General features: G+C 44.8%; 1 protein-coding gene across 5 annotated transcripts; it reads left to right on the top strand.

Moving 5' to 3' along the window:
* The first annotated feature begins 394 nt into the window (after positions 1 to 394).
* On the top strand, positions 395 to 20,079 carry ZKSCAN5 (zinc finger with KRAB and SCAN domains 5). Of its 5 annotated transcripts, none has more exons than XM_061209324.1 (7): positions 395 to 471; positions 1,610 to 2,129; positions 5,631 to 5,769; positions 9,814 to 9,896; positions 10,173 to 10,305; positions 14,267 to 14,875; positions 17,749 to 20,079. In XM_061209324.1, exons 2-7 carry the CDS (start codon positions 1,716 to 1,718, stop codon positions 18,873 to 18,875), a joined length of 2,505 nt encoding a protein of 834 aa, XP_061065307.1. In that variant the 5' UTR covers positions 395 to 471; positions 1,610 to 1,715; the 3' UTR covers positions 18,876 to 20,079. The 5 variants fall into 5 exon arrangements, with proteins under 5 accessions (XP_061065307.1, XP_061065304.1, XP_061065308.1 ...); XM_061209321.1 differs by having other exon boundaries at positions 10,170 to 10,305; XM_061209322.1 differs by lacking the exon at positions 395 to 471 and adding an exon at positions 955 to 1,170 and having other exon boundaries at positions 1,613 to 2,129; positions 10,170 to 10,305.
* Positions 20,080 to 20,423: the final 344 nt, after the last annotated feature.

The raw sequence follows: 20,423 nt of genomic DNA, 5'->3' as shown, positions 1-20,423 counted from the left end.
AATGCAGACGTCGTCGTTAAAAAAAAAAAAAAAAGGATGGGATCCCCTTGGCTAGAGAGGCCCTGAATAGACGGCTCCTATCACTTTGCAAGGATGCAGCGCTTCAGCCCCCACTCTCCCCAGCCCGGAGGGGGGACTCTCTCCCGACAAGCTCAGCCTTCCACTGGAGGCGCCGAGGAAACGCCTCCCTGCTCTCCCGCATTCTGATAGGCCCGCAAGACTGAGGCTGCGAAAAGAGTCACGGCCCTATTGGCTGGAGGGCGCGGCCCGCGCGGGGCTTCCTTGGAGATGTAGTCCCCGGAGCCGTTGGGGACTCTAGGGTCTGACATCAGAGGTTTCGGCCGCCTGAGCTGACGGCGGTGGTAAAGCGGTGGGTGTGTCTGGAGACGGGGTGAGGGGAGTGGCGAGGATTCAGGTGAAGAAACCGAAGAGTCCATTAAAGAGAAGTGAGGGTTGCGGGCTCGCAGAAAGGTACGGACGTACTTCGAACTGGGGCACAGAGCGTTGGGGGTGAGGGAGCGCAAGTTCCACGGCCAATCAGACACTAGCAACTGTTGTCTTATCAAGCGCTCCGGACACCTAAGACCCCGCTCCCTGCCCCCACGCTAAGAAAAGGGACGGGCTCGGGCTGTTTAAATGGCTGTGGGGTTGGGTGGGGAAGAGGGTGGCTGGGTTTTCTCCCCGGCTCTAGCGTTGTTGTACTTGCGGCTCGGTGGGCGGGGAATGGCCGCGTTACTGGAGGTTGGACTGGGATCCCGGGCCGGCGCCTCATCTCCCCGCCGGTTGGCCCACAGCCCCTCTGAGGCGGGGCCTGGGGCGGGCACTTTCCTCCTGCGGCGAGGCGAGGACCTCCGGGGTTCCTAGAGAGGACTCGGAAGTGCTCTCGGGGGTGGGATTTATGGCTCTACCCGCCGGTCAGGGAAAGCTTGGACTTGCTTACTTCCGGCGAAGAAATGTTGTGAAGTGTCGGCTTCGGCTTTCTCTCTGTTTGTAAGAAGAAACCCGTATTCCCAGCCTTGGCTGCTGGAGCTTGGTCTTCCAGGGGAGCTCCCCGGGACTGTGGCCTTGAGGAAAGGGAATGGCCTTTGTATACAGACGAGGGTCCTGTCCCTAACCTTGACCGGGCCGGTTTCCGTGGATCGGGGTCAGGAGCGATTGTGGGCAATCCAGGTGCAAAATCTGTACTTAAAACCTTGGTTCTCTTCGGGACCCATGAAGTCTCCTGTTGGTCTGTCAACCTCTTAGGGCTTGAGGGAGAGGACCAATTTTGACCATTGTAATGTTTTTGACCTCTGTTCAGACTTAAGTTTGGCTTGTGGTAGAGAGAAGGAGAGGCTGCGTCTGGCCTAGTTAGTAAGTCTCGTCTTATTTACATGAAATTTAATGTTCTTCACCACAAAAATTATATTTCATGAGGCCGTACGTCAGAGTTTTATTGCTCTCCTTTACACTTTTTAAATGTTGGAAATATTCTCCGGTGGTCATTATTTTGTGGGTGGAGTGATGGCTGTCTTGTAATTCTTAAGGAAATTACTCTGTTGAGTGATCATCTTTAGGATAGATGACCTCTTTGTCATCTGTTTGCTAATAACGATTTCCAATATATCAGTAGGTTGCACGCTAAGGAAAGCGTCCTTCAGAAGATCTCAAAGAGCAGGAAACAAGTTTGGTCGGTGTAACCCAGCTTACCTGGAGAGAGATCCCTCTGAGTTGGAATGATAATGACAGGATCTGGGGAAGTTATAGACTTAGACCCTCCCGCGGAGACTTCACCAGAGCAAGAAGACCTTCTGATAGTGAAGGTGGAAGAAGAAGATTGCACCTGGATGCGGGAGTACAATCCGCCCGTGTTTGAGACTTTCTACCAGCGCTTCAAGCACTTCCAGTACCATGAAGCGTCAGGCCCTCGGGAGGCCCTCAGCCAGCTCCGGGTGCTCTGCTGTGAGTGGCTGCGGCCCGAGCTGCACACCAAGGAGCAGATCCTGGAGCTGCTGGTGCTGGAGCAGTTCCTGACCATCCTGCCTGAAGAGTTCCAGACCTGGGTGAGAGAACATCACCCGGAAAACGGAGAAGAGGCTGTGGCCGTGGTAGAAAATATACAAAGAGAACTAGAGGAACGCAGACAACAGGTGAGTGAAAGAGGAGACCTTCGGGCAATGAGGAAGGAGAGGAAGAGAGTTGAGGAGCTGCTGAGCAGGGGTGAGATCCTGGGCGCCCTGGTGCTTCATTCATCTTCTTTTGTTCTCCTGGGATTAGGTGCACTGTGGAGATTTCCTGCCACTTCAGCAAAGAGAAGCAGTATGCAGTTTGTTAATCTGGAGAAGACAGTCTGCGATTTTATTTCTATTTTAAATTACTGTATTTATTTTTTGAGTGGTGACATAGTACAAAATTCAAAAGGTACATAAGGTTGTAATGAAAAGTAAGTGTCCCTCCCACCCCTAATTCCCCAGCCGCCTGAGTTCTCCTCACCAGAGGCAACCATTGTCCCATGATACTTGTCTATCCTTATAGAGATACACTGTATTCTGTGTATATTAGAGTATATGTGTATAACTTGTTTTAAAAAAACACAGATGTTTTTACATCACTGTGCACTTCTGCCTCTTGCTTTTTTTCTTATAGTATATCCTGGCTTGTTCTATGTTCGTGCAAAGAGAGCTGCCTCACTCTTTGAAACTGCATTGTGTTCCATTGTATGGATGTACCATAATTTAACTCCTGTCGAAGGCCATTTACGTTGTTCCTTTAGATTGTTTCTGAATCTTTACTGCAACAGACTTTGCTGCAATGAATATCCTTTATATACATCATTAGTTGTAAAATCAAAGCTTAGAAGTCAAATTGTTGGCTCAGAGCCCGTACGCCTTGCATTTGTAGTTTGGACAGCTGTTGACAGATTGCTGTCTGCAGAGGTTATACCAGTTTATATTCCCAACAGCCATGTATGAGAGAAATTTTTTGCTTGCAGCCTGATAACATGATGTTATCCAACTTTTTGATTGCTGTCAATCTGAAAGATGCAGTATTTCTGTGCAATTTTAATATGCATTTTTCTTATTATGAGTGAGTTTGATCACTGTACATATTTTAAAAGGCTGTGCATATACCCTTTTCTGGGACCTATCTGTTTATATTAACCTGTTAGAAAAAGTAAGCACTGTGTCTGCCATCTGAGTTGCAAGAGTTATTTTCCCGTTTTGTTGTTTGTCTTTGCTTATGGAGATTTTTGCTTTGCCGTGTTGTTTTATTTTTATGCAGTCAGTTTGAATCTTGTAATTTATGGTTTCTGGGAATTGTGCCATAATTAGAAAGGCCCTCTCCACTCCAGTATTATAAGAAACTTATCGTTTCTTCTCCACATTTTTGTTATGGTTGTTGTTGTTTTTGTTTTACCCTTTAAATGATAGATCCATCTGGAATTCATTTTGGTGTAGGGTGTTTGGTGTGGTTATAGCTTAATTTTTTTCCCAGATGTCTATCCAGTTGCCCCAGCAACTTATACAGCAATCCCTTTTTTTCCTTCTCTGATTCAAATGCCATCTTTATTACATACCAGATTTGTACATGTATTTGGGTCCATTTCTGGTCTTTTTATTCTATTTGATTGATCTTACTGTCTGTTTACATATCAGTATTTCAATTATCTGAGTTATGTAAAGTGTTTTGGTCAATAGGTCTGCCCTCCCCCTTCCAAATTTTTTTTTCAATATTTTCTTTTTTCCATATGAACTTTAGAATTATTTAGCTTCTACCACCCCAAAAATCCTGTCGGTATTTTTTGCTGGGATTGCATGAAATCGGATGTTAATTTAGGGAGGTTCCGTATCTTTACATTGTTACGTCTTCTTGTCCTTTCTTACTCATTTATCACATGACTCTGTCTACCTCCCTCTTGTTGCTAGGCTCACATTTCTGAAACTTTAATTTTTTTTTTTTTTTTTTATAGCAAAGAAACAAAAATCATGGGATCCTAGGTGTACAAGACTTTGAAGCTAGTTAGAGAATTTCCCTCATTCTTCAGAGCCATTGCCCTTCAGTGTAAGGTACCAGTCTCATTATTCTTCCCCTCTGGGTCAGGGGTACTTCAATACTCCAGAACACCCTCAGGCTCTGCAGCTGGGCTAGCTCACTCCATGAGGCAAGGGGACAGCAGAGGGAGTTGCTGGGAACCCGCCGCCAGACCCTGCAGCTGAGCTGAATGATTGTCTTGCAGACCGGAGTGTTTGAACCTTTCTATTGCTTCTGTCAGGACAGGAAGTAAAGGTGCCTGGTGCCATCTGGTTATTCCTTTTTCAAACCTTTTTGGGACATTAGCGGACAAACCTTTCCCTACTTTTTTATGGTAATAAATATTCAAAATCATAGTTTAAAACAGAAAGCATTTTTAAATGGATGGCTTACAGCAGATATTACGCATTGACCCCTGTCATTGGGATATGCACCCCATCTGTGGAAGGAGCACGGAGATCATTTCTTGATGGTAGGTCAGGGATCTGAGGCCCAGAGAGGGGGGTTTTCCTGAGGGCCTGCACAGCTCACTGTGTTTGCCTGTCTCTCTGCCTGCCCTCTGTATCCCTGGCATTGTTTCTCACCTTTATCTCCAGGTAGTTCTTGTCTCTAGCAAGCCTTTTCCCAGGCTTTATCCTCTGCCCCTCCTTCTTGGTTTCTCTGTCCTACTCTCAGGGGTCCTCAAGGGCTGCTTTGCTTCTTCGTTGCCCAGGGGCCCTTTGACGTACTTGGCATCATCTTAACTCTTGTCCTGAGCAGGTCCACAAGGACACACACACTTGCGTGCAGAGTCATATTTGCCACAACTGTGTTGCCGCCGCCTCTTAATGTAACACTCCTGTGCCACGTTTTGCCAGTACTGGGAGAGTTAAAACGGAAAGTGCTTTGAAACATACGGGACGGCGGCGGGGTTGGGGGGGGGGGAGGGCAATTCTATCTCAAAGCCGGATCTTATTACCTGCTAGGATGGCACTGAGCTAGTACCTTCCAGAAGAGGCAGATTTTAGAGACTGGTTGTGTACCCTAGGGCTGTGCAAGAACAAAGAGCAGAAAGACGGAGACACACCGCTCTTGTGGTTGGTCTGTCCTACTTGAACCTGGTCGTCTGGGGCTTCGAGGGTGACTTCCTGCGTCCTGTGTTGACCTTTCCAAGCTCGTTTCTCACTCTCTCCCCACTTCACTAAACTTGGCCCACACCGGCTTTCTGCCTGAGGGTCTTTGCTTATGTCATTCTGTCTGCCTGGGACACTCCTGACTTTCCCCCTAACTGGCTTCTTTCCTCTTCTACGTGTTGACTTCAGTGACACTTCCTCAGAAGAGCCTTCCTTGGCCACCCAGTCTAAAGTAAGTCTCATCTGTTCTGCCTCATGGCACCACTTTCTTCTCCTTTTTCACATATAACACAGTTTGTAACTGTATTTAGTGCTGTGTCGGTATGTCTAATAGAAGTCGTCTTCAACTACAACGTGTTTATGCAGCAACTGGGTAATTAGTCCTGGCTCGTTGTAGATGCACGTGAAACACTTGGCCAAGGAGTGAATGAAAGAGTAACGTGACCTTGCTGGGTTCCTTCATAGCCTCTCCTGTAACGTGCTGATTGGTGTGATTGTGGTTGTCAGATCGTGGCGTGCGCTGAAGTGCTTCCTCCGAAGGTCGTGCCGCCTGGAGCCGGGCCCGAGTCCTTCAGTCACCAGCTCCTGCCCGTGGACCCGCAGCCTGAACACGAGCCGCAGAGGCCTCATCTTCTGGAGGAAAACGGTGAGGATCTGGGCTTCAGTGGAACGGATGTGGGCTCCCTGGCCGTGTGGGTAAGCGGTATCTGTAGAGACCTGGGGCTGGGCAGCCTCTCCGCAGTCAGCGGATCTGGAGGTTGGGAAGGGGTGGGGGCCTGGAATCGGGTCCCTGGTCAGCTCGAAGGCTGGCTAGGAGTCGTTGCAATAACCAGTGTCCTTCGAGAGCTATGCTGCAGATGACGACAACTCTAAGTACAGGTACTGTTAAAAGATGTACAGAAGTCTTTTACAAAAGTATTATCATGGTTTTGCAACAGTTTTCCAGCTCTACCTCATTCATTTTGTTGTCCTAAGGCTCAGGTAGACAAAGCTCTCCAGTTCCTCACTGCACTTCTGGCTGTTCAGCCATTCATGTGAAATCTGATTTTAAGCCATGCTTCACGAGGACCTTTAGAGCGTCTGTTCTCTCTTTCTCTCCTTCCCTCCTTCTTGCCCTCACTGTTATTAACCTGTATGAGATACATCAAGGAAGAAAAGTACGCAGCTGAGTATCTCATTTATGATGATATATGTCCACAAGTCTAATATCCCTAATCGGAAACTCTTGCTATCAGATATATTTTAGAATTTAGAATTTTTCAGATTTAGTAAGATGATCTGATTTACATACAGTGCACTACCATCAGGATTTGAAGTGTGACCCCAGAATCACACATTAATTTAATATTTCGGCAGCGAAATGTATGCCTAGTTACAGTAAGTGGATTAAATAAAAACTTCAAATAGCTTCATATCAGTTCTGGTCAGGTTTTGCTGTCAAATTAGTTCAATGGCCAACTTAATGAAAAAAAAAAAACTTTTGGTATTTAAAGCTTTGGGATTTCGGAATGCGGAGAAGGAATTGTGAACTCGAATTTCCTGTTTGGCCCCAGCCTTTCTCCCAGGCTCCTCTTAGTGGTCGGCCTTGAAGTGCCACTGCTCTAAGCTTTTCCAGCTTTCCTTTCACTGTGCTAACAGTGACTATTACTTATGTGGTGTTTACTATGTGTCAGGAGCTGTTCTAAGCTGCTTTACCTGTATGAACTCATTTAACCCTCAGTGTAGTACCGGGAAAAACAGTCTTCACCATTTAACATCTGGGGCCAATGGGTCCTTTCTATTTTTTTTAAAAATATTTTTAAGTCATTTTATGAATACTTACAGAAGAATCAAAAGATAATGAAAAATAAATCTTGAACTTTAGTAAGAATTAAACCTCTTTGTATCAAGTATGTTTTGATAATATAAAAATCATAAAAAAGTGAAAGAATACTGTCACTCAATACCACCCCTTTAGCGAAATGAATATGTCATTTTAGCAAGATGGGATGGTCCAGAATCTTGTTGCAAAATATTGCGTGATGAAGTCCTTCCTGTTGAATGATCGGATAAGGTGTCATAGCTCCTTTTTGGAATTAGAAATGTAGCGTTTATCATTGATTCTTGAGTGTGAGAAGATTCATCTAGGATATTGTCATTGGCAGACTCTGTCAGCTTTCTCCTATGCCTTCAGTTTCATACTGTCTTTAGCACACTGCTCTCTGTGTCATCTTCTCCTTCACCTACTGATAGTGAAACGTCTTCCACGGCACATTTTCTTCTCTTTGTCGATATGGGTGGGTGGAAAGTAAGAAATTCTGAATTCTCTGCTATGGTCAGTGAAAGCTAAAAACAGGTGTCAACAGCCTTAAACCTTCTTGAAGATGATGCAAAACTCTGGGGAATGTATTTAATACTTTGAGAACAGTGAAGAATAATGGTTTATTTCACTATTGCCTGATCCTGAATATTTCTTTTATTCTCCCATTTTCTTACAATTTCAGTCTTTTCGTGTTAACAGTAAGACTCATTAATGAATAATTAGTAAAACTGAAATAATTCCTAGGATGATGAACTAGAAGAGTACTTCATGGTACAGGAGATAGAAGATCATTCAGATCCCAAAATGTATCCTAGATTTGTAAAAAGGTCCAATGGATCCGTATGGAAATTACAAGATAGAGTTTTCTTTTATTTTTTAATAATACTAACATTTTCTTTTTGTTCTTCAGAAGACCTCTAAAAGAATAAAAGTCATGTCATTCCAGTCTTTAAAAATAGTTGAAACTGTCCAAAAAAAGAGAACCCCCAAACCCAAAATTGTATCTAGTAGACCTAGCTGGCATTCCAAGGGTTAATGCCCACACTAACCCCATGGACTAGGTATTATTGTTACTCTCATATTAGAAATTAAGAAGCTGAGGCCCTCAGAGGTGAAATAATTTGTTCAAAGTCCCAAAGCTGTTACACGACAGAGCTGGGATGTTACCCCAAGCAGTCTGGCCGTAACTCTGCACGTTTACCGCGTACTGAGCTGTGCTGCCTGCTTTACCTCCAGGCTCTCCCAGCACAGAACCGCGTCCCCCTCTGCACTGTCATCTTCCCTTCACACGCGGAGTCTCGTCAGATCAGGCTGCTCGTCTTTGCTCGCTCAGTGCTGCTTCTCTTCTCTGCCCTGTCAGCCAGGCCCTGGCCAGTTTGCTTATTCCAACAAAAAAAATACTGGGTTGGTTTGTTTGTTTTACACCCTGGAAGATGCTGCATCCTTCATGCCTTTGATGGCACCGAGAGCTGGCTTTCCGTCTCTGGGACTCATTTGAGCTTGAGAGGGCCAAAGTTGTTTACTTAAAAGTTAGAAACAACAGGTTTCACAGGAACTTCAAAAAAAATAAGTGGGATTATTTAGAATGTCATTATTCTCATTAGTCCAACTGTGACTGGAACATAATTACTGTTTGTGTATAGACTATGTTCATCCCTCTCTTTCACGTCTTACTTCGACTGTAACCACACTCCTGGGTTCAGATCCCGTGTCTGTTTCCGGCTTTCATTTCTAACCACCATCTCCTCTATTTTGGGTCTTTGCTCCTTACTTCCTAGTCCTTGGACACAAGCAAGCTACATATGCACGTACATCTCTGGGACCGGGGACACCATAGAAAGGTCTAAATCGTCGTGTTAAAGGTTGATTCCAGGTGGATCTCCAAGTCAGGGTGCATGTAGACAGATCCGGATGCACCATGAATCTTGGACAAAGGAGAGCAGAGGTGACAGCAGAGGGTCAAATGTTCACTAGCATCTACAGACCAGACCCTCCAGGCCTTGCGCATGCGATTCACTCTACCCAGAAAGCACCCTCATCCCGCCTCACCCCCCCCCACCCCTGCTTCCAGAGTCACTTCCTGTGGAAGGGCTTTCCGGGTGCTCCCACCTCCTGCTCTCCACTCTGTAGATGCCCCTGCCTCTGTGTTCCTGCAGGAACTTGGGTGAACTTTGAGGATAATACTCTTTACCCTGTGCTGGGAGTAGAGCTTCCATGTCTGCCCTCCCCATCAGATGGTGAGGTTTTGGAAGGCAAGAATTGTTTTATCTGCCAATTCTTAGACCACACAGAATAGACTTAATACAAGCTAGTTGGCTGACTATAAACCAACTGCAGTCATTTTTTGAAGGGAGAGAATGTGGACTAAGGCCTTGCTGATCAAAGTGTGGTCCAAAGAGCCGCAGCATCAGCATCACCTTCGAGCTTGTTAGAAATGCAGAATATGGGGGCCACCCTGGAGCCACTGAGGCAGAGTCTGCCCTGTACCAAGACCCCCAGGTGATTTGTTTGCAATTAGAGCTTGGGAAGCCCTGGGCTTTAGGCAGCGCTTCAGCTTCACGGAAGAGTGGGCCTTTGGAGGTTCTTTGAGGTGACTAGGTTTGACCTGGGCAGAGCAGAGAGCATCCTTTATAGGGGAATGGTACCATCCCCAGTCAGCAGCAGGATTAGCCTGACCAACACAGGGAGTCTAGTTTTTTTCAGGGGAAGGGTGAGTATAGGGTAGGTGTGGGGGGCCCAGAATGTGGAGGGTCTTGACGGCTGAGCAGAAGAATTTGGTCTTGATGCCACAGGGCGCCATTGTGGATTCTTGAGCAAAAGCGGAACATGATGGCAATTGGAACCGGGTAGAGAGATTCTCACTGACACCTCTTTTTCTCCCCCCCTCAGCCCTTCCTGCTCTCCAAGTTCCCTCCCTTCCCCTGAAGGACAGCCAGGAGCTGACAGCCTCACTTCTCTCAGCTGGGTCCCAGGTGAGCCGGTGTCCGTGTGCCCACATTGAGGACCCACGTCTGTTTTTGGACAAGTAGCTGCCTTAAGCCTGCGTCTTTGTCAGGGTTCTGTCTCTTTAACCAGAGACCGGGCCCATCTTGGGTTTGTGCTTTTCTGTCTTTTTCTGTTCTGCTCCCCCATCCTCTGTGAAGCACAGTCCCTCCCCTTTTTCTTTCCCTAAGGCTCCCAGTTCCTCCCCTCGCTCCAAATTTGAACCTAGGGAATGGGAATTTAGTGGAGATCTCGTGTTTCAGAAGTTGGTGAAAATTGAAGATGTGGCTGACGTGGCTGTATCCTTCATCCTGGAGGAATGGGGACACTTGGACCAGTCCCAGAAGTCCCTCTGTAGGGATGACAGGAAGGAGAATTATGGGAGTATTACTTCCATGGGTAAGAATGATTTCGTCTGCATGGATTAGGACATCTTCATTTTGTTATTAAGAATATTTATAGCACATCCTGTAAAAGCATGTATGTTTTAATCACTGTGACTTTGCGTATTTTATTTTGTCTGTGAAAGAGTAAATCACCCTTCTCTTTTTTTTTCTTATTCAGCTTATTCTGATTATCTCCATCATAATAAGAGTAAGACTGAGGACTGATCATGCTTTGGGGATGGTATTTGCAATCCAGCAAATGTTATATTTAGCTTAAAACTAACAGGATTGGATCTTAACAAAGTTGTAGTAGTGATTGTACTCTGTTCCTTGACAAACTGAATCATTGTTAACTGAATAATTCTCATTTGTGAAAGCGTCTCAGACTTTGCTGAATAACTGTTTATTGAAGTAGTTATTACAGTGTCTCAATAGCATTCATTCTTTTCCTTTCCTCTCACGCATGGGTGGCAACTTGTTCACTCTATTACCATTCTCACATCACTGGTACTTGTTTTATGATGTTTGCCTTGGCATCTGCATTTTACATGTCTTATCCCTTCTTGAATTTTGCACCCCAGATAAGATTTTGAACCTATTTCTAAGTTATGATCTTGGAAACTAATATTTGATTGTGCTGCCTGGAGCAATTGTAAAAAATCTCAGCACTGTGGCAGACATTTTGAAGCTTATGAATTTTATCTTCTTTTGAGTGAATTCTTTTGGAAGAATCACTGTCAAGCACGCTGGTAGACTTTAGATGGAATACATATACTATAATGCTAAATTTCTTTTGAAAAGCATTATCCCAGTTTGTATCGTTAAGGGTTTAGTTCACTCACAGGCTTTTATTTAAAAAGTAAAATTGACTTCTCTCTTAAATTTTCCATTTCCTTTATTACTATTGATATATATTTGTGTTTTCTTTGATTTATTTGCATATGCCCTCTGCTTATTTATCGGGATCTTAGTGGTGGTCTCAAGGAATTATTTATGTAGTATAAATATTATCATATTTAATGCAAATTTTTTTCATTCTCTTTTAAAATTAATTTCAAATACCTTTCTTGTCTGATTTGAGTTGATTAGTATTGTTTTATCTTTTTCAATTACTTTATAGGTATTTAATGGGTTTCAGAGTTGCAGAACTTGCGCAGTTTTTCTGTACCATTCTCCAAGGGGTTTTGAATTGTTACTTTCTGATTTTTTCTCTTTTTGGCTGCACCGCGCGGCATGTGGAACTTCCCAGCCCAGGGATCAAACCCGCGCCCGTTGCGGTGGAAGCGCGGAGTCTTAACCACTGGACCGCCAGGGAAGTCCTGATTTTTTTTTTCTCATTATTCATCTTTTTCTTACAATATCTTTACAACTTGAGTAAACTCTTCTACACTAAGAACATGTTCAGTGGTTTCTGCCTCTTCAGCTTCTCTGGGAAGACCACATTAGAGAATTTTCATCCTGTGGGTTCCTAACAGCATCAGAGATGGTCACGATTTTTAAAGTATCCATCAAATTTAGAAGTGAGATTTTTAAAAATTAGTGAATGAATCATGGAGACAGCCGTTTCAGTGGAGTGGCTGGGATGTTGGGGAACAAGAGACAGTCTCTTGGAAGATTGCACAGGAGAGAATTTGAGAAAGCTATTGTAGATAAATTTTCAAGAACATTGTCTGTGAAGGCAAAGCAAAAGAGGGCTGGTCACCGACAGCGTACCTGGTGTAGATGGATGGGTGGTTTTTGTATGTTGTCTTTGTTAATGGGAAAAGTTTTAAGCACACTGAAATGTCACTGGGCGAGAGCTGGTGGGGAGTGAGTATGAAATGCTAGAGCGAGGAAGAGCAGATAATTGGTGCAGGGAGGTCCCTGGAAGACAGAATGGCCTGGTGAGGCCCGGTCGGGAGGAAAGATTGACCTTGGTGAGGGGGAGGGCCAGCTCTTCCGCTGTGAGGCAAGGGGAGGACGGGAGAATCAGGTTGCCAGCACCCTGACACTTGTGGTTGTAGGATGTCCAAGGAGGTCTTGACTGGATAGTTTAGACTCTCCCTGAAATAGGAGATAGAGTCACCTGTTGCGAGTGAGCCGGTGATGGGGTGGGCAGTGGAGCAGAGGTTTGAGTGCAGAGAGGACTTTGGTTCGCACGCACGTGGTAAAAATTCTCCGAATAGTTTAAGTGGGTTTAAAGTGAGAAGTGAGTCTCCTGACCCTCAATCCCTCAGTTTCCCGCACAGAGGCAGTGACTGTTACGCTTCCTGATGGCATCTCTAGACATAGTCTGTGTGTAGACAAGTTTGTGCCAAAACACTCTTCTATTTTTAAATACAGTGATCTATCTTGGAGATCACGATGAAGACGTTTTGATGTAGCTGCTGAGAAGAATGAGTGGGAAACTAGCCAACCTTAGAAATGTAGGATGCCAGTGTGGGGTACCAGTGAGGTTGAAAAGCATGAATTTGCAAAGCACCAAATCTGCTGATTGGGTGTTTTGGAACCAACTCCCTCCCCACCCCCCGCCCCCAGTGCATTACTAAGCAGCCGGGCATAGTGTTGAACAAGGAACACAGCTCTCTGTCAAACATGCAAATAAACCAGGAGAATCAACGGAAAGCTCCTCATGTACTCAGAGAAGGGGAGGGGAAAGAGGAAAAAAACAAATCTGTAAGCCAGCTGGTACATCAACCTGTATAATCACCTTCTCTGGAAAAGGGCGATTGTGAATAGTCCCAAAGCGATACACGGAGCTCATCTGATTTTTTTCAAATTCGCCCCTGGAAAAAGAAAGCCATAAGCTTATTTGCCTTGCTGAATGGGAGAGAGCTCTAATAAGAATAAAATGTGTGGACATAAGTAAATGAGAATAAAAGAAAAAGAAATATTGTGATAGCTGAGATTACTTGCCTAGTTAAATGCAGGAGGAAAAAACATCTAAAAAGTTTGCTTTTGTGATAGAGTTCTTTTGTTTATATGTTTGTTTCCACTCTTAAAATGCCTTTTTAGGAAGAAAATTAAGTAAAAATAGAAAATAAATTTAAAGTTGCCTTCATGGTACAAGAATTACAACTTCTCGCTATATCAAAAAAAGGATAGAAATAGTATCTCTCTCAAAGGGTCATTGTAAGGGTTAAATGCCATAAAACTGAAAAGCACTTGAAGGCGTAGTGCCTGGTCCATAGTACAAGCTCTGCAAACGTTAGTGCTTAATACCATTTTTATGTAATGTTTGAAAACTACTTTTCTTTCTACAAAACAGCCTTACTGGAAAGTTCTCAGTAGGCCATGATCTATCTCTCTATCCTTTAAAAAGCATTCCCTGTTTTTTGTTAACTGCTGAAGGTTTGTCCTTGCAAACTGTATTACATGTCAGCGTTCTGAGTGAAATACATGCTGCTGATCCAGTGACGCAGGGAACCGATTGCAGCCTCTTAAATGTCTCTGTTCATCAGTGACCACTGAGTGGTGAGCTAGCTCTGGACAGTTGTAGGGCTTCTCTGGGTACAGAAGGAACGCCTTTTCCCCTTTAGACTAATTCACGCCAAACTGAGATTCTTTGGGGATTGAAAAAGCTAGAAAGATCCTCTTTCTTCTCCAGGCTATGAATAAACAAGAAGAGGAAGGTGAGGACTGGGTTAGCTGCATCACCCAGTATCAGATTTTACTGAGAACAGTTGACATGGCACAGGTGTTCCCAAACAGGTACTGTACGGACGTACTGTACCCAGAGGATGTGATCGTCATTAAACGGAATGACTGCTCTCCCAGTCTCATCCCCTTGAACCATTCTTGCCGGCTCTGTCTTCCCTAACCTGCCTCAGTTTCCTGCTTCAGCGTTCTTCATCCCATCCCTGTATTGTGAAGTCATTTTGCAGATGGCTTTACAAAGTCACGCCTTGCTTGCACGTGTTGGTTTCATGTAATTATCCGCTATTTCCGAATGCGGGGAATAAGCTAATGTTTCCATTTTCCCTCTATTATCTCAGATTACGAGTCCAGGAACGACAATGTGGAACTCATAGTAAAGCAGATTTCTGATGAAGCCGAATCGCCCTGGATGACCTCAGGAAGCCCTGAAAGAAATGTCCCCCCGAGTCAAGAGTTTGGAGGAGTTAGCGACCCTCACAGCGTGGTAGAAAGGTGGCAGGTCAACCCCCCCGTGGGGAAGTCAAGGCAGACCCCCTCCCAGAAAAGAGATCTCGGCGCCATCACAGACGTGAACCGGAAGCCAAACACCAACGGCGAGAGAGGGCACCGATGTAACGACTGCGGGAAATTTTTCCTTCAGGCCTCCAACTTCATCCAGCACCGGCGAATCCACACGGGAGAGAAACCTTTTAAGTGCGGGGAGTGCGGGAAAAGCTACAACCAGCGCGTGCATCTCACCCAGCACCAGCGCGTGCACACCGGCGAGAAGCCTTACAAGTGCCAGGTGTGCGGGAAGGCCTTCCGCGTCAGCTCACACCTGGTCCAGCATCACAGCGTGCACAGCGGGGAGAGGCCCTACGGCTGCCCCGAGTGCGGGAAGAGCTTCGGGCGCCACTCCCACCTGATCGAGCACCTCAAGCGCCACTTCAGAGGGAAATCCCAAAGATGTAGGTGTGAGCAGTTTGTCTTCGGAGCGTAAAGGAGGCAGAGATCGCCTTATCAGCTTAGAACTATCGGACAGATGGGTGGTGATCCTGGCAGCAGTAGCAGGAAGGGACAAAGAGTTACCGTCTATTTTATTATCACGTACTTTATGGGGTTTTTAAAATTTTTATTTTTTTACTGAAGTATAGTTGATTTACAGTGTTGTGTTAATTACTGCTGTACAGCGGAGATTCAGTTACACTTATATATACTTCTTTTTTTGATATTCTTTTCCATTATGGTTTATCATAAGATATTGAATATAATTCTCTGTGCTCTACAGTAGGCCCTGTTTATCCGTTCTCTGCATGATAGTTTGCATCTGCCGATCCCAACCTCCCGGTCTGTCCCTCCCCCACCCCCTCCACCTTGGCAACCACCAGCCTGTTCTCTGTGTCTGTATCACTTGTACTTAATTAATTGTCAGATTAGTTGGCAAAACTCTGTGCCCTCCCCGCCATCCCCACAACTTCTCTTTCCCCACAGGTGCTGCTCTCAGCAATCTTACCTGTTTCTTCTGATAATTCCACATTTTAAAATAATACGGCTGTTGCTTGACGCATCAATTTTAGACATTATCTGTTGACTTTCTATTTCGTAAGTGAGGACTTTGGCTCTCTTACATGCTTCTTCCCTCTTCCCCCTTTTCCCAATTTAGTTATTTCACTTACTTTAAAATGATAAAGTAATAATAGTATGGTTGACCCTTGAAGAGCAGAGGGGTGAGGGATGCTGACCCCCTCGCAGTCCAAAATCCACATGTAACCTTACAGTCAGCCTTCCGTATTGCTGTTCCACATCCTCGGATTCAACCAACTGTGGGTTGTGTAGGACTGTAGTACATATTTATTGAAAAATATCTGCATACGAGCGGACCTTTGCAGTTCAAACCCGTGTTGGTCAAGGGTCAACTGTACCGGAAGTTTGGGGGAAAGAAAGTGGGAGGGGAAAAAAAATCACCCATAATCCCACCATCCTAACTAATAGAACTGTTATTACTTAGTGTGCTTCCATTTTTTTTTATAAGCCTTTTTTATATAGGGCTACTCATAGGGTACAATCAAATATTAGACACACACATTTTCCAGCATGGCTTGGCCCTCCTGTTTGTTGTTTTTGACAACCTGGCATTGTGTAGAAACATCATGGTCTACTCAACTGTTCCCCAGCTGAAATTCTCATTTTTTTTCTCTTTTGTCCTGATAACTGTGCTTATGCCTTGTTCTATACTTGGGAATATTTCCTTATAATAGATGCCCAGAAGTGGGACTAGTGGATGAAAGGCCAAGGACATTTTTATGGTTCTTGATACATATGGCCAAATTGCTTTTTAAAACAATTATACCACATGTGAGAGTATCAGTTGTACTAAATTTCTTCCAGGGCTATCAGACTTTTTTTTTTTTTTTTTTAGCAAATTGTGTAAGCAGAAGAGAATTCTTTGCTGTATTCATTTTCAGTAATTTAGTTATGAATCAGGCTGCTTGTACTTATTTTTTTATTGGCTCACATGACTTCTGTAAGGATGAGATCACTGTAAACTGTGCTGTGAACTTAAAGGCTTTTATTAATATTCTTCAGAAAACTCGAAGACTGGCCAAAGTGTTTATTTTTAAATTATGCCTTTGGTGTCCCCAAGCCCAGCTACTTGTCATTCACATCAACAGCTGCTGTCACCTCTTCCAACATGGAATAGAAGCTTACGAAGCTCATGGTGTCTTTGTGGTCTGGGTCGAGCTGAGCCGTCTCCTCAGCCAGTTTGATCCCATTCTCCTTGGTGACTGCCTCTTGGGGGAAATCCATCCAATAGCACTCCGAACCTGGGAAGCAACTGCTTTAAAATAGTATCTTTTATATCTTCCCTGTAATTGTTCTTCAGCCTAGTTTCCTAGTTAATACTTCCCCCATTTTTTTGATCGAAGGAGGGATACTTTGTGTGCTCATCCAGCTGTATTTATTGAGCGCCTCCAGTGCTAGGTGCTTGGGATTCAGCAGTAAGCAGAACAGACACTGTTTGTGCCCTCGTGGAGCTGAAGGTCTGATGGGAGGAGCATTCAAGGTGATGAGCATTCCCAAAGAAGTGTCGGGTGCCCTGGGAGGGAAAAGGAAGCTGGGGTGTTGGCTAAGGGCATAGAGCAGAGGTTGATGTGTCACCCATCGTATTGACAATATGTTCTACTGGCTCATTTCTCTTTTTTCCTGGCTCCTAGTCGGGTATTCTTCCAAGTCCGTATCCTCTTCATACTCCTTTATTCTAGTTCTTGTCAGTTCTCACTGGCCACTTGTGTATCTTCATTTTTTAAATTTATTTTTTATTAAAAAATTGTTTTTTGGCTGCTGCCACGCAGCTTGCAGGATGTTAGTTCCCCGAACAGGGGATTGAACCTGGGCCCACGGCAATGAAGGCACGGAGTCCTAACCACTGGACTGCCAGGGAACTCCCCACTTGTGTATCTTTGTCCTGTCTCATTCTGTCTCCCTGACTCATGTTGGGGTAATGATCCCTTCCACATTTCCTACCTCCTCTCCCATTTCAGAATTCCCTTCTCTCTTTCCTATGTAATAAAAGTGTCTGGCTTTCCCCTATGATTGCCTAACCTCAGTCATTCTTACCACCATCCCAAGTAAGCTTTCTCTTCATTTTGTTCTTTTCACTGGACAGACACCAAAAGGTTCTTTTCATTTGTTGGCATCAAGCACGTCCATGCACCCATCACCCTGCCTTTGTTACTCCTATTACATCGTAGTTTCATTTGATTATCCTCTTTTGCCTGATAGTTTATTTTTCTTCTGTAAAAGAACTGATAACATTTGTGTTTCCTCTTTATCTTTTCAGGCAATGATAAAAGAAGTAAGAATACAAAATTGAATGTTAAGAAGAAAATTTCAGAATTCTCAGAAGCAGACATGGAACCAACAGGAATAATCCCAAGAAATGTTTCTCAGGTTCAAGATTTTGGAGAAGGCCATGAACACCAGGGCAAATTGGATAGAAAGCAGGGAATTCCCATGAAAGAGATACTAGGACAACCCTCTTCAAAGAGGATGAATTTCAGCGAAGTCACGTATGTCCACAAAAAGTCCTCCACCGGAGAGAGACCGCATAAATGTAACGAATGTGGGAAAAGCTTTATTCAGAGTGCACATCTTATCCAGCATCAGCGAATACACACCGGGGAGAAACCGTTTAGGTGTGACGAGTGTGGGAAGAGCTACAATCAGCGTGTGCACCTAACTCAGCATCAGCGGGTCCACACTGGGGAGAAGCCCTACACCTGTCCCTTGTGTGGGAAAGCATTCAGAGTGAGGTCCCACCTTGTTCAGCACCAGAGTGTGCACAGTGGGGAGAGGCCCTTTAAGTGCAACGAGTGCGGGAAAGGCTTTGGGAGACGGTCACACCTTGCTGGGCATCTGAGGCTCCACTCGAGAGAGAAATCCCATCAGTGTCATGAATGTGGAGAAATCTTTTTTCAGTACGTTAGCCTCATTGAACACCAGGTCCTCCACATGGGCCAGAAAAATGAACAAAATAGCATCCGCGGGGAAGCGTACAGCTGGAACTTAACGGTGATTGAGGATAAGAAGGTTGAGTTGCAAGAGCAGCCTTATAAGTGTGATGTGTGTGGCAAAGCCTTTCATTACAGTTCAGAGCTCATTCAGCATTACAGAACTCATACCGCAGAGAAAACCTATAAATGGGATGTGTGTAGAGAAAGCGTTGGCCAGTGTTCCCACACAAAACAACATCCAAAAAGCTATTCCAACCTGAAAGCCCATCAATGTGAGGAATGTGGCAGAGGCTTTGCTCTGAAGGCACATCTTAATCAACATCAGAGGATCCATACTGGTGAGAAACCCTTTCAATGTAAAGAATGCGGAATGAGTTTCAGTTGGAGTTGTAGCCTCTTTAAACATCTGCGAAGTCACGAGAGGACAGATCCCATAAATACCTTAAGTGTCTAGAGGTTTCTATTGTAGAACAGCTCTTACACGATTTTAGAGAAGCCTTGCTGAAGACAAACCCTACTCCTATAACGAATGTAATAACAACTTCAAGCATCTCCTCCAACTTAACCATCAAACCTACGGATCTGTTGAGATCCTTCAGTTAGAACTTAGGACACTGGAGCATCCACAGCAGATAGATAGCTGCCTTTCCCTTGAGAAATGCGTTCGTTTGCATCTTCAAGCTTGAGAGTCTAGACAGGAGAGAACCTAAGGATACAGGGGACGAAGGGAAACCTTCAGATGGCACTCATTCTTCATGCGACTCTCAGAACATTGACAGTGGGAAAAGCCTCACAAATGCAGTAGGAATAAGCTTCATTTGTAGTTTCTGCCTTGTTTGACAGCTTATCTATTCAGGGAAGAGCACAGTGAAAGAAAGAACCCTTCAGCATGACCTTGGTTTTGGTACCTCAGCAATGAACCTTTTCTAGACGTGGTGATGCCAGACACTGGAATGCTCCAGGCAATGTTCTCATCTTGAGTATTAAACCCTTTGAAAAGAAATTGACTTAAGGTATTTCTGTTTTGGCAAAATTGAGGTTCAGAGGCTGGATGGTATGTGTTCTCGCTGCCTTATTCAACCTACAACTTCTCCATGAAACACACTCTACCTTTTTGTTTTGTCTTGATTCTCCTGGCATCATGGTTGGCTAGTAGAAAGAGAAGTTAAGTTTGTAAATTCAGGAGAAACTGTTGGTCAGTCACAGCCTGGGGAGAGGGGAGCGGGACCTTAGGGGAATAGAGAAGAGAAGACGGGCCAGACTGTGGACTGGTTATTCTATTACCCACAAGAATGAGGGCAGCTATATCCATAGAAGGAATTGGACCAAGTTGAATCAAGAATTGTCCAAGCAGTAGATGTACCAACTACCAGTTGCCCGGGAGATAGATTTCCCCCATAGGATAATGGCATAGAGAAGGAGTTTCACCTTGAGTTGCAGCTGGATTTGAAAGTAAACATTAGTAGATGCAGGGAGGTCCTGGTCTGGTGAGCCCTGCCTGTGGGAAGGTCTGGGTAGGGGTTGTGGGGGAAGGATGATGACATGGAAAAGAGGGTTAACTTGATCCTGTTTGCTAGAGAGAGGGAGAGGTGCTTCTGGGCACCACCGAAGTCCTGCTTCTGCTGACTGCCTGGCTTACAATAAACACCCAATAAATACCTGTTGTCTGTGTGTGCTGTACACTGGTACCTGGTCCAGATCCCCTTTACCAGGCTGCCATACCCATCCCCCAGCTGCTCTGAGTTTTGTCTGCCAAGTACTCGCGGCTCACCCTGTTCTCCGGAGACTCAGGGAATTGCCCTCAGGTGATCAGAGCTGCCCCATCCAGGAGTTAGCTGTCCTCCCCACCCCCCAGCCAATGACGGATTGATATGGGGGTACAAAGGGCTGATTCACATGCCTCAAGGTGGGAAACTGGTGCAGTTTATGCTTCAGACCCACCCATTGTGGATCAGGCTGAGGCTAGACTTTTATTAGACTACATCCATGCTCCTGTACCGTC

The sequence above is a fragment of the Eubalaena glacialis genome, chromosome 13 (genome assembly GCF_028564815.1).
Source record: "Eubalaena glacialis isolate mEubGla1 chromosome 13, mEubGla1.1.hap2.+ XY, whole genome shotgun sequence".
Lineage (NCBI taxonomy): Eukaryota > Metazoa > Chordata > Mammalia > Artiodactyla > Balaenidae > Eubalaena > Eubalaena glacialis.
Note: the sequence above shows the minus strand (reverse complement) of the source record. Positions and strands in the feature narration are given on the sequence as shown.

Coding starts and splice junctions, on each gene's coding strand:
- ZKSCAN5 (XM_061209321.1), top strand. CDS start 1,716: ATGATAATGACAGGATCTGGGGAAGTTATAGACTTAGACCCTCCCGCG. Junction 10,306..14,266: donor TGGGAGTATTACTTCCATGG/GTAAGAATGATT, acceptor CTATTATCTCAG/ATTACGAGTCCAGGAACGAC. Junction 14,876..17,748: donor CAGAGGGAAATCCCAAAGAT/GTAGGTGTGAGC, acceptor TTATCTTTTCAG/GCAATGATAAAAGAAGTAAG.